Source organism: Coptis chinensis, chromosome 7 (genome assembly GCF_015680905.1).
Source record: "Coptis chinensis isolate HL-2020 chromosome 7, ASM1568090v1, whole genome shotgun sequence".
Lineage (NCBI taxonomy): Eukaryota > Viridiplantae > Streptophyta > Magnoliopsida > Ranunculales > Ranunculaceae > Coptis > Coptis chinensis.
Window position 1 is genome coordinate 76222744 of NC_141462.1, and position 22486 is coordinate 76245229.

General features: G+C 36.1%; 3 protein-coding genes and 2 long non-coding RNA genes across 10 annotated transcripts; 2 read left to right on the forward strand and 3 right to left on the reverse strand.

Annotated features, from left to right (window-relative positions):
* Nucleotides 1–984: 984 nt before the first annotated feature.
* Nucleotides 985–1865, forward strand: LOC147488952 (protein PARTING DANCERS-like). The gene is made up of 6 exons (XM_086574532.1): nucleotides 985–1049; nucleotides 1116–1211; nucleotides 1282–1377; nucleotides 1464–1558; nucleotides 1645–1685; nucleotides 1764–1865. Exons 1-6 carry the CDS (start codon nucleotides 985–987, stop codon nucleotides 1863–1865), a joined length of 495 nt encoding a protein of 164 aa, XP_086430658.1.
* A 55-nt stretch (nucleotides 1866–1920) lies between these two features.
* Nucleotides 1921–4698, reverse strand: LOC147488953 (uncharacterized). The gene is made up of 4 exons (XM_086574533.1): nucleotides 4680–4698; nucleotides 2647–3383; nucleotides 2009–2416; nucleotides 1921–1947 (listed from the first exon to the last, which is right to left on the reverse strand). Exons 1-4 carry the CDS (start codon nucleotides 4696–4698, stop codon nucleotides 1921–1923), a joined length of 1191 nt encoding a protein of 396 aa, XP_086430659.1.
* Nucleotides 4699–6558: 1860 nt separating this feature from the next.
* LOC147488954 (uncharacterized) lies at nucleotides 6559–9040 on the forward strand. 2 transcript variants are annotated; one of them, XR_015201938.1, is made up of 4 exons: nucleotides 6559–6573; nucleotides 6690–6755; nucleotides 8119–8237; nucleotides 8454–9040. It is a non-coding gene; the product is annotated as an uncharacterized LOC147488954 (long non-coding RNA). The 2 variants fall into 2 exon arrangements; XR_015201939.1 differs by lacking the exons at nucleotides 6559–6573; nucleotides 6690–6755 and adding an exon at nucleotides 7894–7977.
* A 1355-nt stretch (nucleotides 9041–10395) lies between these two features.
* Nucleotides 10396–14097, reverse strand: LOC147488955 (uncharacterized). Of its 5 annotated transcripts, none has more exons than XR_015202229.1 (3): nucleotides 13789–14085; nucleotides 11248–13653; nucleotides 10396–11047 (listed from the first exon to the last, which is right to left on the reverse strand). It is a non-coding gene; the product is annotated as an uncharacterized LOC147488955 (long non-coding RNA). The 5 variants fall into 5 exon arrangements; XR_015202230.1 differs by having other exon boundaries at nucleotides 11248–13496; nucleotides 13569–14084; XR_015202232.1 differs by having other exon boundaries at nucleotides 11248–12696; nucleotides 13789–14080.
* Nucleotides 14098–17261: 3164 nt separating this feature from the next.
* On the reverse strand, nucleotides 17262–20838 carry LOC147488956 (cation/H(+) antiporter 15-like). The gene is made up of 3 exons (XM_086574914.1): nucleotides 20316–20838; nucleotides 18979–19980; nucleotides 17262–18548 (listed from the first exon to the last, which is right to left on the reverse strand). The coding sequence occupies exons 1-3, from the start codon at nucleotides 20517–20519 to the stop codon at nucleotides 17415–17417; spliced, it is 2340 nt and encodes a 779-aa protein (XP_086431040.1). The 5' UTR covers nucleotides 20520–20838; the 3' UTR covers nucleotides 17262–17414.
* Between the last annotated feature and the right edge of the window lie 1648 nt (nucleotides 20839–22486).

Consider the following 22486-nt stretch of genomic DNA (forward strand, 5'->3'; position numbering starts at 1 on the left):
AGTGAAATTCTGATTCAGATCAACTTGCTTGGGGTTTAGGTTATCGTGTCAAGAATCTAGTGGTCCTACGCTTCACTGCACTACACTGCCACTCGATTACTTGAAATCGATAAAAATTTGAAACCAAAGAAATCCTATCCATGAAAATTCATTCTCTATTTTTTGAAACGTCATGACTCTTTAAGTTTCAGCATTCATGGCGTTTCAAGCTCAAGCTAATGTATCGTTTCCTTCTCCATTCCTTCGACATTCTAGATTCTCAGCTTCTCCATTGAAATTCAAGTTTGAGAGGAAAAAGCTCACACTAAATTCTAAAGCGAAAAAAGAAGACAAAGAGGTATTGGTTTTCACTCATTTTCATTATTACTGCTGTTGAAACTGAAATTGCTATTGATTTTGTGCCAGGATTATTTGATTGATGCACCTGTTTCTATTGGTGATGGCTTTTCTTTCAGTGGATGTATTGCTTATCTTCATGAGGACTGTAAGCATCGTTTTTCTGATTTATAGGTTTTAATTAGTTAACCCAGAAACTTGTGGTGGTTTATACTTTATAATCCATAGGTGGAAGACTTTCAATCTCAAACAGTGGACCTTCACGACCTGATCCTTGGACATGGTTATTTGAACACATTTCTGTTCAGTTCATTATATCCATACACATTGTACTGACACAAATTAAAAAGATGGAGCATAAGAGTTATACGCTCATATGACCCAATCCTGAATGTGCAGTACTTCTTCCATTTCCGTGATCTGTGTTTGTTAAAAATGGTTTAAGAGCTGTGTTGCACGGGTACGGCTGAGACACACCGGGGACACTCGGAGATAATGACATTTTCGGTTAAAATATGGAGGTCCGACTTCGGTACGGCTTCCATTTTCGCGATACCAAGAATACGCTTTAAGAGTATGGCAAGGTAAGCTCTTCCTCAGAGTATTTAAAGGTCATATAGGATTCTTTGTTGCCAAAAGGATTTCTTTATGATATGCTCCTTTCTCAGGGAAAATTCATTCCGACTTAACATTGTCCCTATATCGCCGATTAAGTGCTTTTTCTTTTTCTCTTCACATATGTCAAATTGGTTTTCATTTATAGCCGTGGGGAAATTAAGAATTCAGGACTTCATATTCAATTGTGGTGGACTATCAGTAGCATTTGTTTTTGTGACGAACTGGGATTCTGATTGTATGTCCTCCATCTTTAGCAGGTAATATGTTTATTACTTTTATTCTAACCCTTTTTCCTTGAGCTCGGTCTGACATCATGATGTTACTCAGGGTACAGAAGCTGAAAGGACAATTCGGAAATCTCTATGTGATTATCACGCTCCCGACCACAGAGCAAAATGATTCCTTTGTTCGTAATTATTTCAAGTGAGTTGCCAATCACCTGTGATCAAACTGGTTTTTACATGACAAAATTCTGTTTTTGAGGAACTTGGATATGTTGGTTTCCTAAGGTATGGCATGGAGATTGGCAGGCCAATATTTGTTCCAGTCCAAGACTTAGAGATGGGATTTGAAAAGATTGTAAAGATAGCACATGCTCGTGGTGGTAACTATATAATTTGGAGGCTCTTAAATGAATCTTTATTACTAATTCTTCACCTAAAAATTACCAAATGAAAACTTGTACCGCAGTTTGTAAGCGGCAAGATGTTCTCTCTAAATTGAAGGTTGAGGTCAGTGGGTTAACCAAATTTTTCGTTTTTCTTACTGTATAAGGAGTATCTGAAAAATGTGATATGTTGTTTCAAAAGAGGGAGCAATCAGTGGAGAGGATGGATGCATTTCTCAGAGTGGTCACTTCCATACCTGGGACAACCATGACAGTTTTTTGTTCGACATTCAATCCACCATGAAGCTGTAAGTACTGTGAGGAAAGTAAATTGCAATTATAATTTAGTTCCTCTTGTATCATTCTGTTCTCAGCTTCATCTGCTTCTGGGATATCAAACTTATAATCTTTTAGACTCCACCCATTCTCGTTCATTAGAATTTCAACTTCAAGAAGTGTTTTCCTTTCCAGTTCCGATTTAGATAAATTTGGATTAGCCCTTAAGATATCATCAGATAGTAACTCCCAATGGCAGTTCCACATATCAATAGCATTGGATAACTCACAAAACACTAAGAGTGTTACAAATAACTGGCGTAATGACGGACTGGAAGACCATTCAGCTGCTTCTTTAATGGCAAGATGCCATTCATTGTCATCTTGTAAAAGACCAAGCGCACGACAAGCTGACTTGTAATCATCATAGAGAGTACCATTAACAGTTCTGATTTCTTCAAAATTTCTAGCTCCCTTTACAATGTTTAGAAGCATACGCATATAGTATCTTTCCCCTTGTGTTGGCTGAGCATAGAATATTCTTCCAATCTTCAATCCTTGGCTTCTTCTTTTCCATTCCTGAAAAAATTAACAAATATGTATGTTATGAATAAATATAAATTTTATATGTAATTTCAAATATAAATTTTTCTTTGGAAATTGTAATGTATTGAAACCTTGGCATTTCGTCCCCACACAAATTGTAAAGGGAAGTCAACATATGTAAGATGTCTTCCACTCGAAGTCTTTTTTCATTAATACGATCCACTTTCGGTGAACATAGTTTTTGTCTTTTTTTCACTTGCAACAATTTCAGCTTTGGATCCCCATTTGCACGAAAAACAATATTCTCGCTGATTTTCAAGATGGAAACTCATTCTTTCAACAGAAAAGATCTCATCTTGGATGTCAAATTCATAAATCCTCCAACTTGCTTCTGATGCAGATACATATCTGAAGTCTAGATAGTGCTTAATCTCATCAACTTGATGTACGACCCGCTTCTGGTTATCTTGGTCATAGACATTATTTTCTTCAACAATACCTGTAGCTCGATCTTGCCCTTTTGAAATGTACTTGAATAAGTACTTAATCATCCGTGAACGGTTACAATGTTCAACATTGATGTGACACTGAAATTCTTTGGTAAGTTCAGGGTTGTAAGGAACAACCCACTGATTGTCAATTTCAACCGGATTTTGACGGCCCACCACTGCAGTTCTTTTATTATCTCGCCTTCGATAAACTGCAAAACCTTTCTCATCAAATGTCGTTTCACTGCAAAAATCCTTTGGAAATTTCCTTGTACATTTCTTCTTCTTAGTGTCCATACATGGAGAACCCTTTTTCTTCTCACCACACGGACCGTGAATCATTGTTTGGACTACAATATCATACAGTAGAGGTTCACTGGCTTTGTCTGGCAATTCAGCTGATATCATCTTGTCTATATCCGAAGCACTTTTAGCTTTATCTTCCGGATGTAAAAACAATAAAATGTGAGCATGTGGCAGTCCTCGTTTTTGAAATTCAATAACATACAATACTGCACACAAAAAAGAAAATTTTATTTATCTTCCGAATGTAAAAACAATAAAATGTGAGCATGTGGCAGTCCTCGTTTTTGAAATTCAATAACATACAATACTATACACAACAAAGAAAAATTTATTTAGTAGCAGTCTTTAAATGATCTTATCAATAAGTAAGAAATATATCTTCCTATTAAGAAGTGAAATAGATGGATCACTCAGAAAATGAGACAAACCGTAAGCATCAATCTTAACAAATTGAATTTAAAAGGGTACTAAAGTACATTAACTAAGTAAATGACACCTGGACACAACAAAAAAATGGGTAGTTTTCTGTTAGATGGATGCTAGTTCTGCTTTTGTGGCTGAGTTCTATGAGGACAGTTTTCATTTCATTGGGGAGTTATTCTTGAGTATCTCTGAAGGTCTAACTGTCATACTGTAGCATTTACCAACTATGCCCAGAGTGGGTGCTCGGACTTCTTACTTCTAAAATTTGGTGCTCGGACTTCAAAATAATAACAGTTAGTGTGTTTTTTCACTGGTGAAGGTAGCTTCCTTCTTTTTTCCTCCCATCTCCTCTTCATTACGTATCTGGTTTCTAACAACTTTGACTATATATTATCTTAGCCACAATGCACTGTTTTCCATAAAAAACACATAGCTCAATTGGTGCTCGGACTTCAAAATAATAACAGTTAGTATGTGTGTTCTCCCCTGTCTAAATATAGGATGTTAAAACACATAAATTTACATTTTACAGTTAATAGCAAACATGAATTCCACATTTATGAATAAATTATTAACTATTGTTTCACATTTTGTAGGTTTTTCCTCTACGTCAATTTATAGTCTTACTGGACATTATCTATTCTATTAAAAAAAAAAAAAAAAGGTATGTGATTATAACCTGCAATGACTCTGCCGAAATGATTTCCATAATGCAATCTTTTCATAATGCACTCCAACTTCATTTTGAATACTCGACACACAACGTCAGGAACATCATTAGGCAATAGTCCAGGGTCTTTTTGTAGATAACTAAGAATTTCATTCCAATTTGGATTGCAAGTCACAAGTAATAAAAGATCGGTGGTCCCTTATATATATATGGCAATAGCATCTTGGTAGGTCTCAGATCATGTATCTAGGGCCTCCTGTAAATGTTGATGGAAGGATCAAACGTTTACCAATTGATGCTGCTTTGTAGTATCACCTGTGTTTATTTTAAAACGGGTTATTGATAGATTAAAACAAATTATAAGCTAATGGAAATAAAATTTAAAAATTAAATAATATTACTTATATACCTGCGACCACTGCATCCATTACATTGCTGTATAAATCAGCCCTAATTTCTTCTTGGTGTGTCCGATACCAACACATTCTTTGATCTTCTATACATGTATAACCATCAACAATGACTGTTTGATCGTAAACATCCGCCTATCCGGTAGGCTTACTTTCTAGTGTCCTTCTTTGCAGTCTAAAAGCCCAATATTGTCTCATACTAACCGTGATCTCTTTTATGATCATCTATATTAAAAACTCTTTCATTTTCCTCACTATTAGGAAATCTTCTATAAGGAATCCTGTGTCTATAGCCATCTTCACCACGGGAAACATTAAAGGATATTGCAAAGCCATGAATTTAGGATGCAATTCATTTATTCTCTCCAAACCTCCTCTAGTTTCAACAATTATGTCCCTAAAATCATTAACATTAAACCCATCCCTTTCAATTAAAGCTGCAACTTCATTGCCGGTTAAGCGGTGTATTGTCTTCCATCACTCTGCCGAGAATTAATAAGTCTTAGGCGGACATCAATCATTTCATCTTCTTTAAATCTGTCTCTAGCCATCCTAAAAGACTGTACAACTTTATTGTGTTGATCAAACATTTTGATCAATCCATCAACAATTGCAGGATCAGGAAGTTCATTATATTCATTGAATATTTGCATCCTATTCTTCAATTCATTTTGAGTATCGTATACATATAACTGGGCAAATTGAGGAGGCTTATTTTCGAATGGAAGAAGAGACCCAATTTTATGATGATTTTGTCCACTTATTCTGAAAACGAAAGGACCTCCTCCATCATTGATAGTCTTATCTATCTTCCCTCCTGCAGAAGTAAATTGAAACATGGAGTTGTATGTCCGTATATATATCTTCTAAATTTAGTAGATCTTATTCCTCCTTGCAAGTCTAAGAGTTTATTAAGAAACTCAGGAGCAGTCTCAAATAGTGGAAGTTGAACTTTTCCTTCTCCACAACATATAGAGAATGTTGGAACAGATGAATTTCCTTTGTTATTTCTTTCTTCTTCCCAAAGAATTGCTCCACAGTACATACACTCTTCAGTTGGTGGTCCAAAGTCATGAACTCCTAAAATATAAAAAGTAGTTGTGAATTTGGCAAACATTTTGAATAAAATATCAAAATTGAAGAAGAAAACACATACCATCATTGTTAGTATACTTGCTTAGATCACGATGAATTTTTTTTTTTTGCTTTTGCAAATGTTTATTCCTTTCACTGATATTTGTGATTTGAGATATTGAAGTCATTATACGGCGCATAGCATCTGTAAGATTCAAAGTACCTATTTGGCCTGTGTAATAAAAAATATGAAATTTCAAAAACTCTAATTAATCCTCAACGGAATATAAAATACAATTTTACCTTTATTTGAACGCAAGTTGTTTTCCTTTGGATGCCAACAAACGATTACATTTCTTTAAAAGCCAACAAACGACTTCGATTAAAGGCTATTTTAGCGAATTGTTCCTTTGTAGATTCAACATTGACTGTTTTAGAATTTTACCAAAAAAGGGTCAATTTTAGCCATTTCTTGTGGAAAGGAGATTAAAATTGTTGTGTCATTATAAAATCAGTAAGTTTATACCAGTACTATTGCTTAAATGATTGCTCTGTTGCTCATTTAATTCCTGTCTGTGTATCAATTCCTCTGTAATAAAGGCATAAAGAAAAATATAGATATCAGTTACTTACATCTATACAATATCTTAAAATCAAATGAGAGTATAAAACGGTAGTTTTTTATTTCTCAAGTTACATACCAGTGTGACTTTGATATTCCATTAGCTGTGGATGTTTTCTTCTATACTCTTTTAACACTTTTTCTCTATGGTTGCTCTTTGTATTTGCAGACATCATAATTCTTCTATGACGCATAAGGTTAGAACCTTCAATATATTCGCATAATGTTAGACCCTTCAATATATTATTTTGTTAGAATATTTATCAAGTGTATAAAATAAAAATTAACACTTCGTACCATTATTCTTTTTCAGTGCAAGAATACATCGTCTATTGTACCGAGCAATTCTGGAGGTATATATTTTTTCGTCATCCATAAGGTAAACCTGAACAACTCTTCCTCTCTTTGGCTAAAGCTTTAACTCTTCTTATAGCTGCTACTCTTATTTACTGTAGCTAATAATGATTTAGAAATTGTGTTCTTGGACAGCACTCCTTTGGGCCATTATAAATATTATATTGGAAGCATTAGGATATAATCAGTGCTATGATTAAGTTGCAGGTGTTTGGGGGAATTATTTATATTGACAGCTGTGCTTGGGGTGTTAAAACTCTTGGAGGTGCTAAGGGCGTTGGGGAGTTTACTACTTTTGTTAGTGTTGTGTTACCTTTAAACTTTTAATTGTATAGGATTTGTAATTGTGTAAGAACTGAGTTAGCTTTAGAGTTTTAATTGCATAAGACTTCTTAAATTTATCCTTGGACATTTGAGTTGTAGTAATTTATTAGGTTATTTACTTATTTGAATAAAGAGTGTGAAACAAAATCAAATTCCTAGTTTCATCAAGATAAAACAGGATCCTATTCCTAGATCCTATATAATAGCTCTGTTCATGTTTGTGCTAGCTCGTGTTAAAAATGAAATCTTAACACGATATAGGTGCAATTTTGTACGTCACCAAAGATTGAACATCAAAACCTAATTGTGTTCAATCCACACCACCTTTTTTTTTGTATGTTCACTGTATGAGTGTCTAATACTCCAACAGAAGGAATCTGAGGAGTTGTAGAAATATAAAACACTCAGAGCTACACTTGAAAAAAAAATCAATAGTGAAGTCAAGGAAGGGCACAATTTTGCTGAAGGTTGTTTACAGCTGAGGTAAAGGAGTAAATCGAAATTGGTATGCACGAAATAGGGTTAGATTCTCGAAGAAAAAAGTGTGATCTTAAAACTTTGTGGTTGTGCTCACTCGCCCACTCCTATAGACTGCAGATACGTAGTGTGCGGTTGAGACCTTACTACCATAATCTAAAATACGAATATACATGCCAGAGCCATGCTGAAGTGACATACTCATGTGCATATGGTGCAGGGTGTGCTGAAGCTGCACCAATGTTTGTTGCAAAATGTTTCTATGGGTAAAGACTGAGAGCAATGTAGGGTGGGATCCGGAAAAAAAAACAGTTGACCTCTTGTATATGAGTTCACCTTTTGTGTGCTATATGATGTGTATGAGACTTCATTTCTGATTTTTAATGTCTAAATGAAAATTTTAAGTAGTTCGCTGCTGCAGAAAACCTCTGAGTTTACTTTAATAGGTAACTGTTGAAAGCAGACTTCAGTATTGATAGACAGTTTTAGGTTTGTTTGTTGCTAGTAAATATTATCTAGTTGTCGTGTATCTGGACATTCACTGTCTGTAAGCTGAAGGTCATATGTGTCTCATTTTGCTTCTCCAGGTCTTGTCCCCAGAAATGAGCTTAGCCACAGTTCGAGCTTATATATGGAAGAAGCCCGATGATTTGGTTCTCAGTTACAGAGTGGTACAGAGCAGATAATACTTTGGAGGACTGTGGAGGTATGCACCACTTCGTTGATCCTATTAAGAAGCCTCCGCCTCCTGTCATAAAATTATATATATCATTTCTGAGGACTTTGATTTCCTTTAAAGTGAATCATTTGTTTGCCGAAACAGAGTCCTAAGGAATTGTATTTCAGTCTCTAAATTAACACATGTTTAAGGGATAAAATCATAAAATATGCTGAGGTAATATCTTTTTTTGCTCTCGTGTAGATGCTCGAGGCTGGTTTGGGATGGAGAGATGTCAACCTACGATTCTTGTAAAATTCTGTATTTAATTCTTCAATCGTGCTGGCTCAAACCATATCTATTTATTGCTTCCTCATAAATCTGGAACACTGTTCTCAGACAGCGCTCCTTCAACGTTTGAAGGAAGTACCGATGAGGTAGAAGAGGTGCTACTTGCAGTTTTTTACTCTGCAATGGCAGGCATGGAAGATGGGTGTTATTATGGAGAATGGTGCTGCTATAGGTCCAAGTTTGTCAGCTGAAGCGAAGAGAACAACTTGTAAATTAGAATGGCCTCCCGTGTCTTGGAGGATCCATAGTAGTGATAATGACGACGATAGCTTTGTAGATGAGAACATGTGGGGGTTGCCTAACATACATACTCTTAGGTGGTAATTATCTTTCCCATTTAAATAATATAGTTTTGTTTTGTTAAAACTTTAGCCACATTCGGTAAATTTTCGTTTTGAATGTAGAATTCTACTCTTTTTTGCACGATGATACATTTCTAATATCTCAGCGAGTTTGAAGGATTGAAATATCTGAAGAGGGTAGGAACATTGATATCAGCATCATTTTAGGGTGTCAATATTCTCATCCCAACAACTGATAATGTCCCTGCCTCAAAATTAAAATACACAATATACCCCTATGTTTAAAGTTTAAACTATCCTTTCTTCTCCTTTAACCACAACATCATCTCCAATATATAATTATCTCCTATCATTTCACTCATTCAAAATTGTGTTGTTATTGCAACCTACTGAAACTACAAAATAAAAATATTGTCTTGAGCTGCATCAACTAATCATTGTGGACATCAACCAATCAATGTCAAAATGAAGTAAAATATAGGTGCTGCAAGACAACGTTTAGATAGTTTTGGGGCGTTAAGTATTGAGTTCGGCAAATCAGTTGTGAATATCTTTTGCTCCAACCTGTTTCCTCCATGTGGTTTTGTCAGTTTGGGAAGCTGGGATATGTTATTTCTATTGTATGATAGAAGTATTTATTGTTAGGATTGCATAAGAACTGGATAGAAGGAGGATGCCATCCATAATTTATATTTGTCATGTGTGTTAATTGAAAGCTTGCCAAGTTAAAGTTCACTCAGCAGGTGATGTTTTGTTATCAGCAAAAACTTGTTTCATCTGCTTAACTAAAATCTTGTAGACCCATGTCTTCAATTAACAATCCACTTATAGCCACTAATCATCTTTGATTTTGATGATGACTTAAATTTTACTTTGAGTTGAACCTCCAGTGTGTTTTGAGACGACCAACTTTCTTCTTCATTAGTCATGCATCACCTGTTCTATCAATATTTCTGTTTACTTCCAGGCATTCCTAACCGAAACAGGGGACTGGGAAGTTATAAACAGATTCTTGTTGCATCAACTGGCTTTTTTTTGTTACTTTCCCTGATTAATTAGTTAGTCCTTTAGGTGAACCCTCACCACGTTATAACAATTTGCCCTTTACTAATATAGAAGGGTAGTCTCCACCCAATAGTGAACACAGTAGCTTGATTTTCAAGCAACGTTTTAGCATGAACATTTTACATAATCTTTTCGACCTTTCGGGCTTATTCAAATCATTTTGACAGAGATCACTATAAAGAAACCATGGCGCGGCCTAGAGTTGATGTCCCAAGCAACTGCGAAAACCTTGATTTGGTGAAAATACGCGCGCCCCGACATTTTAAGGTGTTTTTTGGACATCAAATTCCCATGCAGAAATCTCTTTCTTGTGTACAAAGACTTTCTGTCTTGCTCATGCTTGATTGGATTGCAATCAAAGCTATGTCGCAGAATTTGGATGTGCCTTAGTAGGTGGTAGATAGTGTGGTACTACCAGATTTATTGTCACAGTGAAATACTGTGACAGACAAAAATTAAATATGGAAAAAAAATGTAACAACAAAATCTTTCTTTTCAAAAACCGCTAAAATCCATTAGAAAGATGATAACTAAAAAATATCAATTCAATACAAAAGTCCTACGTTCCAAATAACAAACACATTTCTACGTTACCTACCTCTAAATGAAAGACGGCAAGAACATCACATCTTTCTGCTTCTGCTTTCTCATATCCAATACTTTCCTATGAGAGTTTGAATGCAGGTCACCAGAGAAAGTCGGGCTACTCGCTGGCCGATACTCTGGCAATAGACGGCCAGACTTGTACCTCACACCACATGCATTACAAAGTGTCTTCGGGCCAAGCGGCCCTGCTCTCCATTGCGGAGTCTTTTCCGATTGGCAATGCAGACATCGCCTGCCACTCGAATTGGCCATTCCCGCCATTCTTGTCACTCCTGCACTCTTCTTCTTAGCTTCATATTGATACCACCATTGTCGACCTGCAAAGTCCGAAAACAAACTCCGTCTTCATCTTCTTCGTTTGCTTCTTGCTTGCACCGGAATACGAATTATACTGTCACTATTCCCAAGAACCGATATATGACTCTGGTTCTTTGGGACATTGTTGTTAGGCTTCATAGGAAGAATATCAAACATTTCTATCTGCGGAAATGCGTCTTGGTTCGATAACCATTCAAGTTCTTCTTCAACTAACAACTGCATTAAAAACCAAAAGTAACATATCAAAAACTCACTCAAACATTATCACTGAGTTAACTCACAATGGGGCATGACATTTTTACGTAAAACATATAAAAATGCAATCTTTTTCTAAGTTAAGTTACACAGGACCCAGAAGAGAATTCCATCTGACACCTATTCCACGTTACATTCAACAAATTATTGCTTTGGATTACCTTAAAACAGCAGTGTCAACATGTATAAACAAACACTCTGCTTCACAAAGAGAACTTCAAGAACCAAAGAGAGAGAAATCCCATTTTTAAGAAGCCAAGAACTATAAGCCGTCATTATTGGAAGAATTATAGCTAACAAAATCCTTCATCAAAATACCACCACCTTTTCCATCTTCCATCGACAGCTGTAACTCTCGAAAAGAAGAGAAAATTGGTGCTTCTGCCTCCTATTGTGATGCCTTCTTCTATGAGTATCCCTTGACACATCCTCACCATCATCACTTGATGTGTCTGAATCAGTAGACTATCTTCTTTTGTGTTGTCTTGATCCATGTCTCTTACTTTTCCCATCCCCGTCGTGATTACTGGTATAATATGAAGGGCTAGAATCAGATCTTGAGACTTGATGTTTGTGCTTCCTCTTCTGGTGCCTTGCTACATGACCATATTTGGTCATGCCTTCAACATGATCACTTGGAAAGTCCGAAGAGCTGGAGTTTGATATCAAAACCCGATCTTTGTGACTCTTCTTCTAGACTCGCTTCTTTCTCCTCTGCCCTTCCTGTGAGTCACTCTCATAACCATCATTGCTGCTGTCATTACCTGAACTTGATGAGCATTTCATAAGCTTTCGCCTTGACTTCTTATCCTTTCCCTTCTCACAGTGGAATGAAGAGTCTAAATGACTATGTTTTCGGTACTTCTTGTGGGCCCTTTTCTTTAGCCTTCTTTCCCTACTACTGGTATCACTTCTGTCATCATCGAATCAGACATAGATCTTCTTTTCTTATAACAGCTCTCAGCTTTGCCTCCTTTGCTTCACGATCAGCTTTTTGCTTTTACAAATGCTTCAAGCTTTTGTTCCCATTTCAAATGAGCTTCTTTTTCTCTTCAACCAACTGCATGAACTTCTTACTATCCATTTGGATACAAAAACAGGCTAAACAATTGCATGTTTGTAAGATGATGACTGGAAGTGCATCTCATAAAAGAGAACGAAACAATGTTAGTTTTTTCGCCATCAGCAGCAAGTTTTACAATGAAAAGGAATCAATACATTATCATGTGTCAATTCAGAAAAAGTATATGTATTAGAGATCTGAATGATCACATCGGCCTTTCTTTCTCTCTTCTTATAAAGATGATCACTCATCTTCTAGATGCCTACAGGGCTACAGGGCAACACTTTTTACGATGAGAATCATATTATTTAGAATTACAAAACAGTTGTTACCCATTACAGTGTTTTATTTGAGAAGAAAGGATGTAAGATGCTGGAATCTCTAAATGAATAAAGACAGTAAATAGTACCAACCTCAACTGAGTATATGTTTGTCCGTCCAGCAGTGTCTTTCTCAACATAACCTGTCCAACCCTTTTCTTCAATGGAAATGTCCCAGTTATCTTAGTCTTTTCCCCAGCCAACCATTCTAGGCTCACTTTCCCAACCTGCAAGAATCAGTATTTCAGTTCAATGTTGAAAGGCTAATATTCTTAGCTAACGCACAGCAGACTCAAAACTGATCCCAACCGAAATAAGTTTACAAAACAAACTTTACACGGTTCAGTAGTGCGAGCTCTCAGGAAAGAGAGCTTAAGTTACACGTTAAATTTGCTCCTCCCACCAACTTCATTGTGCAGAGTAGTTTCATTTCTAATTATACTTTTCATGATAGAATATGTCTCACAGCTCAAATGTAACTAAACAAACTTTTTCACACTCACAGAGCAATGACTTGTACATTTTGGAAAAATGTATATTAAATTATGCCAGAGATAATTGATTACAGCCAAAAAAGACAGAGGCGTAGCAATTAACAGCACCACTCAGCTCACCAGACAACTGAAACCAGGAGGCAATTGAGAAACAGTGGAAAAAAAATACATAATGTCAAAATACGAAGAAGCCTTCTCAAAGTAGGATAAAAAAGATTTGAAAAATAAATAAAGATAAGGAAAAGGAAGTCATCTACACACACTTGGATCAATAGAGTGTCGTCCACACGAACTATTTTGTGGAATCACTCCACTTGCAAAATATATAGCAATCCACCTTGAACTTGTTATTTCACCATAAACTAATTCCATATACTCTGAGTCCCTCTCGAAGCACTCGATGCTTTTGCACCCATTCCCTCGTGCCCAATCACCGGCCTTCATGGACATGTATAGACGTAGTAATCATCCCTCCCCACCCCAACCCTTCAATTTAAGCTGACAAACATGGTCGTGTTTCCCAACAATTTCTCCTAGTTTAATTTCATTTTTTCACCATCAGATAAAACAAAGAAAAAAGATGTAAAATTAAATGAAAAACAAACCTGCAATGACAACACCCCAAATAGAACTTCCAGAATTGGCCGAAAGTAGGATAACGATTGCAAGAGATGAAAAGAAAAACCATGCCTTTAAAATATGTGAGGCACAAAATAAAATTAGAGTGCTAAAAAAATTTAACTAACCCTATCAAGTTACCTATTCAATAGATAATATACATGAAATTAAGTAGGCATAACTGCATGATTTTGAAAACTTCATTACCCGGGAAGAGATGAAGTTGAGCTACTTGGCTCAGGAGTTGATTTCAACTGATCGCTTGGCTCCTCAATCTTGGTATTAGCCTTAATCTATGTTGTTTTCTTCACTTTCGCCAAGAGTAGTAAAAGGAAGCTTCTTCAAAAGTGCTCGCTGTTGGACTTGCAGTTACTAAAAAGCATGCATCATTTTTGAGGTGGGGTTTCCATTTTAAGTGGGAGACATCTATCGCAGTTTTTTTCTCCACTTTACTTTTTAAGTGGTTCGGCCAGTTTTTTCTCCACTTTTTTCTCAATCTATCCTGATTTCTCGTGAGTAAAACTTTTTTTCTACTTAAAATTAGCCTAAAAAGGGGGACAATTTGCTACGTGAGAGCAGGAAAAGGGACTGCTATTATATATATATAAAGATTTGCAATATTCCAACATCAAAATTCAATACAATAAAAATATACGATTGCACCAACCAAAATTGGAAAAAAATAAATAATATAAACCCTAAGTTCTAATTTTAATTTTTGTACACATATATACAAGAGAGAGACCTGAAAAATAATTAGTAGCGGTGTGCTGGTGTGGGTGGTGGTCAGGTGGACGGTGGACAGGTCAGAAGTGGTGGAGTATTTCTAGTCTTCTAGAATTCCAGACAATGTTTGTACGTTTGTTTATTTCTTAATTTATGGGGATTGAGGAAGAAGCTAGTTAAGAGCACAGGGCTAGCTTCTAAATGATGGGTGTTTCTTTGTATAGTTAGGACTTGGGTAGCCCAAGATTAAACTTTTCTTTATTTGTTTTGGTCTTTCTTTATCTTGAATAAGTCCAAATGCAAAATTGGTATGAATATAATACTACTTTTTTTTGGACAAAACTTACTTCGACCTTAAGCCCGGGTTATCCCTCTCTTGGCTTCGCCATTGATTCGAATGGGCTGTTGGAAGATTCGAACTCTACACCTCTGGTACTGTCATTGCAAAAAATTCGGAGTACGGGTTGGATTTTCTTGTGTCGTGTTGATTGTTAAAGGTTTTATCTTTGTTTTCATGCATCCATTTTGTACTGATTGTTCTAAAGAATTTTTTTTTCTCATATATTTTCATATATCCATTTTAAAATAACATTTGCATCATATATGTTTAAGAATAGGAATAACTGTTTTTGGTCATCTCGTTGAGGACAAAACCTATTGTTGAGATGTTTAGTCCCACACATGAGATATGTTAAGCCATACACATAAATAAATATTTATTTTTTGGGGTCTTTACACTTATCACCAATTGGTTTTAAATTGGATGTCTATATTTAATATGGTATCAGAGCGGGCTATTGTGTTTGGCCCAAAGGCCATATTGTTTACTGCATGTAACCCAAGCATGTTTGTCTATGTGTTGGGCTTAAATAATGTCACACATAAGGGGGCATGTTGAGATGTTTATATCTACCCTATCTTGCCACGTTGATATGATACTATCTCCACTTAGTCAATGAGGGCCTCCAATTGTGTGGGGTTTTTGACTCCAGACACCAGCTTTCCAAGAGGGGACCCATCATTGGATTACTTCCGCCAAAGCACGCTTAACTGCGAAGTGCCCACGAAAATCGTAGCAAAACAATTCAGAAAAAGACATCGACATTAGGATTTAGCGGATCAATTACTTATGCCCCACATATCGAGCAACTTCACAACTTCCTAGGCACAATCCTTACCCCACAAGCAAGGTGCACTATAAATGCACTATTTTAGTCTCTAGATCACAACAAACATGATGCCTGCAAAGAGCTGGCATTTCCAATCATCATTCTTTATAGTTCACACGCAATGAGATTAATCTGCTTCTGTATGGATACATTTCTTATTGAGTTCGGCTATGCAATAACTGGTTACTGGGATGCAATCTCAGTAACCGCGTTGATTTACATGCCATCTGTCCCCATTTTTAACCTAACCAACGTCAACTTTTTCATTTTGGTTTTCTTTTTCTTTTTTATTATACCTTTAATTTTTTGTTAAACTACTAAAACAAAACCCAACGAACAGGAAAATTAAACGCCCCTTCCTTCTTCGTCTTTCTCTTACTAAAAGTAAACATTGAAACCCATGATAACCAGAGAAGAAGTATGAAAGTAATTTCTTTTTGTGTTCATATCTAGAAATGATTGTGGAGATTTTGTGTGTGGATTCTCGGTGCCTTTTAAAAGAGCAAATGCAATGTTTATGGAGTTTTATGCGCTAAGGTTGGGTCTTATATGGCAATTAAGAGTTTGAAAATTGAACGTGTGATTGTGGAGGTAGACTCTTCTTTTCTTTTTAATGCAGTAGTACATAAGGTGGACGATATACCGGTGGAGATTGTTGTGTTACTTGATGATGTTAAATATTTGACGCAAGAGATTCCTGAAATTAGAATTGTCAGGAATTATAGAGAAGCGTGTGCCGTTGATGCCTTTGCTAGGTATGCTTCCAATCTAGCTACAAATGAAGAATGGATGGATAACCCATGTCCTCAACAATCTGATCAACCTATGGAAGTTCAACATCTGTTCAATCCTTTCACTTCATTCATTATGGTAGAATCAGTGTCCATCATTTGTATCTCATGTATTCTTGTCTGATATACAAGGCTTTTGTACAAAACGTATAGTATTTCACTAACTAAATATAATTATTTTTACTAAAAAAAAAATTGTAAAAAAAAGATTCAGAAAGGACTTGCGGCGCAAGTTGTTGCACACTTGTCCTAATCATTTGTAAAACTCGTTATCATTATCAATAAAATTTCCACTAAAAAAAAAAAACTCTAGCCCAATTCCCAACCATTTCCTATATTTCTTAAACCAGCAAAGAATAAATTTTAATATCTTTTCAAATTTGAGGATGAGCGAAACTGTCTGCCAATAAGGATGAAAGCCGTTGGATTTCATTATGTGCTCACTGTCAATTTGATTAATCAATTTCGTGTATCATAAAAATTGACTCCCCCAACGTGGAGAGCGGAGTTTTTGATAATTTAATGGAAGAATCTTCTAATTTTTGTTGAGCACTGTGCCACAACGATTTAAGGCAAATGTACTGCGGAGTTTAGTCATGGTTTGAGACATCTGTTCCCAGAGGAAATCGAAATCGTGGCTACTCATTCGATTGGGTATAATTGGACTCGGTCCAATATTGGGCCGGATTCGCGGGCTTTACGAGGCACGAAGTGGGAGTCTACACTTCACGCAAAGTTCCCTCAAAACTTATGAACTGATTAAGATACGAATTCAATTTAGTCTGGTGTTGTCTCGTCGCAGTTTTCTAACGCTGGAAGCTAGGAGACTAGGACCACTAGAAATACAATGCAAAGTAGACTCTTCAAGTCTGCATTGAACTCAAATGCTAAGTAGATTGTCCATCCAAGTTCTTTTTGTCGTGCTGGTTTGGGAGTGTTGAGTGACAGGCGTTCTCTGAGAATTTGGTAGTAAATTTACCAATTCAAAACTATCTAAACAAACCAATTATAACACTAATTACAATAACATCCTAGCTCATATACGTCAATAATAATACTGTAAATTTTTGAATATTTGACGTGATTTCTAATAGAAAAAAAATGTAAACCAAATCTTGTCATACATACAAACTCTACAACTGAATTTCTATACAACAAGTATTCTGTCGGATTCTGAATTAGAAAATTGTTGGTGCAAAACCAAAATGGAGACTCCGGTATGTGAATTTGATGTAGCAAGCATATCCCCTAGGAATCCCAACTCAGGGAAGTCATTCCACTCTGTGAGTCCCTTAACAAAAGGCGAGTCTACTCCATGTTGTCTCCCTACCATTATAAGATCATACTTCTCTTTCAATGACATAATCACATTAATAATCGCAAGTCCATCTCGTACCACTTCTTCTCTGTACGTGACCCTTTCATTTCCCATAAATTTGAGCCTAAATTCATTTATCAAGTCAGCATCTAAATTCTTGTCATTCCTTGTATTTGTCATGTCATTACCAATACAGAATCGAATCAACGTGAGAGTAATGTTCAAATGTGCCCCCATGCGCATACCATATACTATTGCCTCACGATCATCTAAACCGCCTATGAAAATTATGCCAACATGGTACGAAGGCCTACTTCCAAATAGGTAACTACTGGCACTGGTAGTCCCTCTATCGACTAATATTCCAATGGAACATGGAGCCAATTTAAGGACATTACCGTTCACATTTCTAATAGGATTTGTTATTTCCAATAATCCGTCTGTATTAAGCTGCCTATGGAATGGGAGGATTATGAGAGATGTTCCTTTATCAATGGCTACTGAACAAATATCTTCATGCATGGTTGCATATGGAGACACAGCTGTGAAGGAATTCAAAGACAATATACCTTGGTTGCGATGCTCAAAAGCTTTAAAAACATTGATAATGTGTTTGGAAAGACTGTAGTCACTAGAACTGGTGTCATTCCTTTTGTGTGCTATTAGAAGAGGGGTAGCGACACGTTGAAGTTCAATGAGGTGTAGAAGGTTGACACAAATAGGGCTTTCCCTGCTAGGATTTGAGGCTTCAAGAAGATCGATGATGGCTGGAGCATTAATTTCGCGATAAACACAAGCGAGAACAATAAATTCAGAACTATGTATCATCTGTTGAAGGGTTCTGCTTCTCTTACACATGTATCTTCTTGAAGGTTGGTAGATGTATTTCACCAAAGGTGAGGTTATCCCAGCTATCCCGATGGAAGAAAAAACCATAATGCTGTAAACTCCACGAGTGATACCCTGTATTCATCACAATAAAACAATCTTGTATAATAATTGATATTTGCTTAATGAACAGCACTCAAAGAAAATAAGGTGACTTTTATGGATTTTCTTTGAAGAGGAAACAAATCAAATTCTAACAGCTAGAAAAACATGTTAGTATGAAACGCGCGCTAAGAATTGTACGAACAACGGAAGTACAGTTTTGGGGAATACTTTCTTGATCAAATAATATATAATATTTATGCTCTTTCTTGAGAAAATAGTTCGACAAATCTGGCCTAAATGTGAAATACAGTGGATAGGTACTAGCTAGGAATTGATAGTGCCTCCTAATTAATAATTTAAATGTGTACCGCCCATCTTACATTCTTACATATTTTGAGGTTATTTTCCTAAGCATCACTATTCTAAGCATTATTAGTTTAACAATGAAACACAAACTTACGTTCAAATAAAGGGCACGTCTGTAATGTTGAAGATCCACGATACCTTGGGTACTCATGACGAGTCCAAGCACCACTGCGTCCTCTAAGGGAATTTCACAGAAGAGGGCAGGCAAGACAGTTCCAAGAACTTTTCCCAAGAAAGAGAGGAGGATGATTGGCTCCAGAACGGAGAATTCCATTAAAGTTATGTACGAAAAACCAGCTCTTCCCACAGTTGCAACATAGTACGTTGGCATCAAAACAGATGTAACGAAGGAATCAAGCTTGTCTTCAATAAATGATCCTAATGGAGGTCCAGGTGGTACCGCCAATCCCAGTATCATAGGGCCTAATATATAATGTAGTCCTGTTATTTGCCCTAAGAGTGCAGAAAACAATACCATCAAAACCATGATCAGTAGGTGTACCTCTTTCATGGTTTGTCCTTCAGGTGTTTGTCTGATCATCCAAAACATAATAGGCCTCATTATACATAATACAACCACCACCACCACGATTATCCACGAAGCTCTTGTCATTAATCTAAACAAATTCGTTCTAAGAAATTCGTCCCAAAATATGAGGATTGCTACCAAAACAAAGCTAAATGCATTGCTAACCAGTGATGAAGATAGTGCTAGGCGGCCAATCTCCGAATTGAGTAGCTTAAGATCAGCGAGGAGACAAACAACAACGTGGAACGAAATTTGCGACTCGGTCATTGCAACTATGCCGAGCGATCGCCCTAGTGTTGGATCGGTTGTCACAAACATACTCAAGAGTAAAATTAGAGGTACTGTTATAAACAGTGAAACTATAAATGCTGAGATGCCTATGATTATCGCCGTTCTGCCTGATTTTGCAATCATGGCTGTGTCAAACTTTAATCCAACAAAGAATAGAAAAAATATGGAAGCCAAGTTCTGAAAAGTATCAAATACATAAAGGCTTTGCGGTGAAAATATCCAATCTCTTAAAATGCCGAAGCCCCCAAAAATTGACGGGCCTACTATAGTTGCTCCCTGCACAACAAATTAAGAACATCATGTCTGGGCGAACACTTAAAGAAACACTCTTCCTAAAGAAACTTTGAAGTGTACGTGCTAATTATTATGAGTCGGTTTACGTGTCAAACTTGTATATCCCTGGAACTATTTTAGCTTCCCACAGTACGTATACGGTATGCATTATCTATCAATACAAAATCTCTAAACCTCTAGACGAGTTTAGTATAAACAATCAGGCGAGATTAAAGACAAATTACTATCAACTATATGCCAGATAAGTACAAAGATTTACTCACAATTATTTTGATGTTCAAATAAAACAAAAGAGAGGAAGCAAGCTAGAAACGTACCAGCATGTGAGAAACAAATGAACATTGACCAATAGGTCTGAGAAGATAATCAATGAGCCCGGTGAAAAAAGAAGAAAGAGCTACTTGCAACATAAAAACGGGAGTTGGATAGGTGAGAGGGTTGTCTCCCAACCAGACACCCTTAGAGATGACGGATCTGAGTGGTATACAATTTACTATGCTATCCCATGTCATCGAAGACATGACAACAAATTGAACTTTGAGAAATTTGAGAAGAAAGAAAGTTAGATAGAAGGAAGAAACAAATGATAGAGGGAGATAGCGAAGGAAATGGTTAGCAAACTATTCATGCATGATCCAGAGCTATGGATGGGAGAAATGAGCGCTGGTCAAACTTGATCTATTGAATCATATCTGAACTGGCTTTTAATTAAACCCATATATATACATATATGCACAGGCTAGACTAGAACCAAAAGTACGAAATCTTGTGTGTGGAATTGTGGCTGGATTTTCTAAGGGTAGCCTTATAACAAAAAACATTTCAAATTTGAAGCCCGGCATTATATCTGGCTACAATAAAAACTAAAACTAAAAAGCCATAGTTTTTCTTGGAAGATCGAGATATTTCGTTTTTTCAATTTACGTGGATTTGTAACTCACATCGGCAGTAGGTGTGGACGCATATAAGCGGCTGTGATTTTTTTTATACTTGGACACCAATATCTGAAAACCTCTAATATATAAAAAAAATAAAATTACAAAACATTGAAACTATTTGAAAAAAATGTATGTTTATAAAATACTAGCTTTTAATCCCGACATATGATCGAGTCGGGCTTCTACATTGATAGTTAATTATCATAAAGCCCTAAGTCCATTAGAAAAAATAATTTATGTACATTAATTGTTACTGTTTCAATATCCCAAAGTCCACTTGATCATTATCTGTTTGAAAATCAAAATTTTGGTTTATTTTATTTAACTTATAGATAAGAAAATTAATGGATTTTCAAGAGGAAAAAAACTTGACATTGAAACAATTTGAAAGAGTCTTGTAGCGACAGAGAAAGTGTGAGTTTTTCTTCTTGTGATCGGAGATGAGAAAGAGAGAGGGAGAGGTAGGAAGGCCGAAAGAATGGTTTTTCATTTGGACCTTTGTTTGTTTATTTTCCTTAAGAGGAAATTTGTCCAAATCCCCCACTCTTGTCACCACTTTATAATAAACCCCCACATTTGTAAACACCCCCCCCTGACTTCCATCCAAATTCCGTTGATATTTCACCTAATACCAAAAGTACCCCTCCCAAAAATGGATTACATTTTGTCTAACCACCCCCCAAAGAGTATTTCATTTTGTCTAAACCCCCCAAAATAATGTTTTCATTTAACTCTACCCATCAAACCAAATGGTACTTTTGGTATTAGGTGAAATACCAACGGAACTTGGATAGAAGTCAGATGGAGAGGGGGGGAAATCATGATGTTTACAAATGTGGGGGGTTTATTATAAAGTGGTGACAAAAGTGGGGGGCTTGGACAAATTAATAATGATAACGATAACGACAACGACTACCATCAAACAATGTGCAACATTGACTAAAAGGTTGAGCTTCAACAACCAAGTTAAGTAAGCTACTTAGTAATCAGTAAATCATAATGAAAAAATGATGTAGCAGAATATGAGACAATGGGCTGAACACAATCAATTCAAAGAATATAGGTAAAACAATACCACTGTAAGAATATTTCTATAACCAACATGGAAATATAGCCAACATCGAATATGATGTTGCATATTAGAAAGACAATTGACAAAGTATGTCTGTTAGTTGCAATAAGTTTCATCACAAATAGTTTAAATGAAAGACAATGACCCAAAACAGTGGCGGAGCCAAGAAATTGAGTGAGGGTGAGCTAACCCCAACCTAACCAAGCATAAAAAAATAACTCATTTTTTAAACTAATTATTCACAACTCTTATTTGAAATTATTATTGTCACACAAAATGAAAAGAATCAAAACTAAATGCAAATGCAAATCTCTAGACCCATTAATGTTGTTATGTACTAATGTCTAGATTTTTATGAATAATTTCAACAATTCTTGTGCATCTACATTTCTTATTTTCTAATTCTCTTAGGTGTTCTAGATATGATTAGGTTTTACTAATGGCACATATAGTGATGCAATTGTTCAAAGAGGGGCCC

What these genes read in the sequence shown, in the direction of transcription:
- LOC147488953 (XM_086574533.1), bottom strand. An exon ending in GGGGATCCAAAGCTGAAATT is followed by an intron (nt 2,417 to 2,646) that starts GTTGCAAGTGAA and finishes TAATTTTTTCAG; the next exon opens with GAATGGAAAAGAAGAAGCCA. An exon ending in AAAGGAAAACACTTCTTGAA is followed by an intron (nt 1,948 to 2,008) that starts GTTGAAATTCTA and finishes TTGATATCCCAG; the next exon opens with AAGCAGATGAAGCTGAGAAC.
- LOC147488952 (XM_086574532.1), top strand. Translation starts at nt 985, where the DNA reads ATGATATGCTCCTTTCTCAGGGAAAATTCATTCCGACTTAACATTGTC. An exon ending in GTCCCTATATCGCCGATTAA is followed by an intron (nt 1,050 to 1,115) that starts GTGCTTTTTCTT and finishes GGGGAAATTAAG; the next exon opens with AATTCAGGACTTCATATTCA. An exon ending in TCTCTAAATTGAAGGTTGAG is followed by an intron (nt 1,686 to 1,763) that starts GTCAGTGGGTTA and finishes TTGTTTCAAAAG; the next exon opens with AGGGAGCAATCAGTGGAGAG.
- LOC147488956 (XM_086574914.1), bottom strand. Translation starts at nt 20,519, where the DNA reads ATGTCTTCGATGACATGGGATAGCATAGTAAATTGTATACCACTCAGA. An exon ending in CATTTGTTTCTCACATGCTG is followed by an intron (nt 19,981 to 20,315) that starts GTACGTTTCTAG and finishes TTTGTTGTGCAG; the next exon opens with GGAGCAACTATAGTAGGCCC. An exon ending in GACGTGCCCTTTATTTGAAC is followed by an intron (nt 18,549 to 18,978) that starts GTAAGTTTGTGT and finishes TGATGAATACAG; the next exon opens with GGTATCACTCGTGGAGTTTA.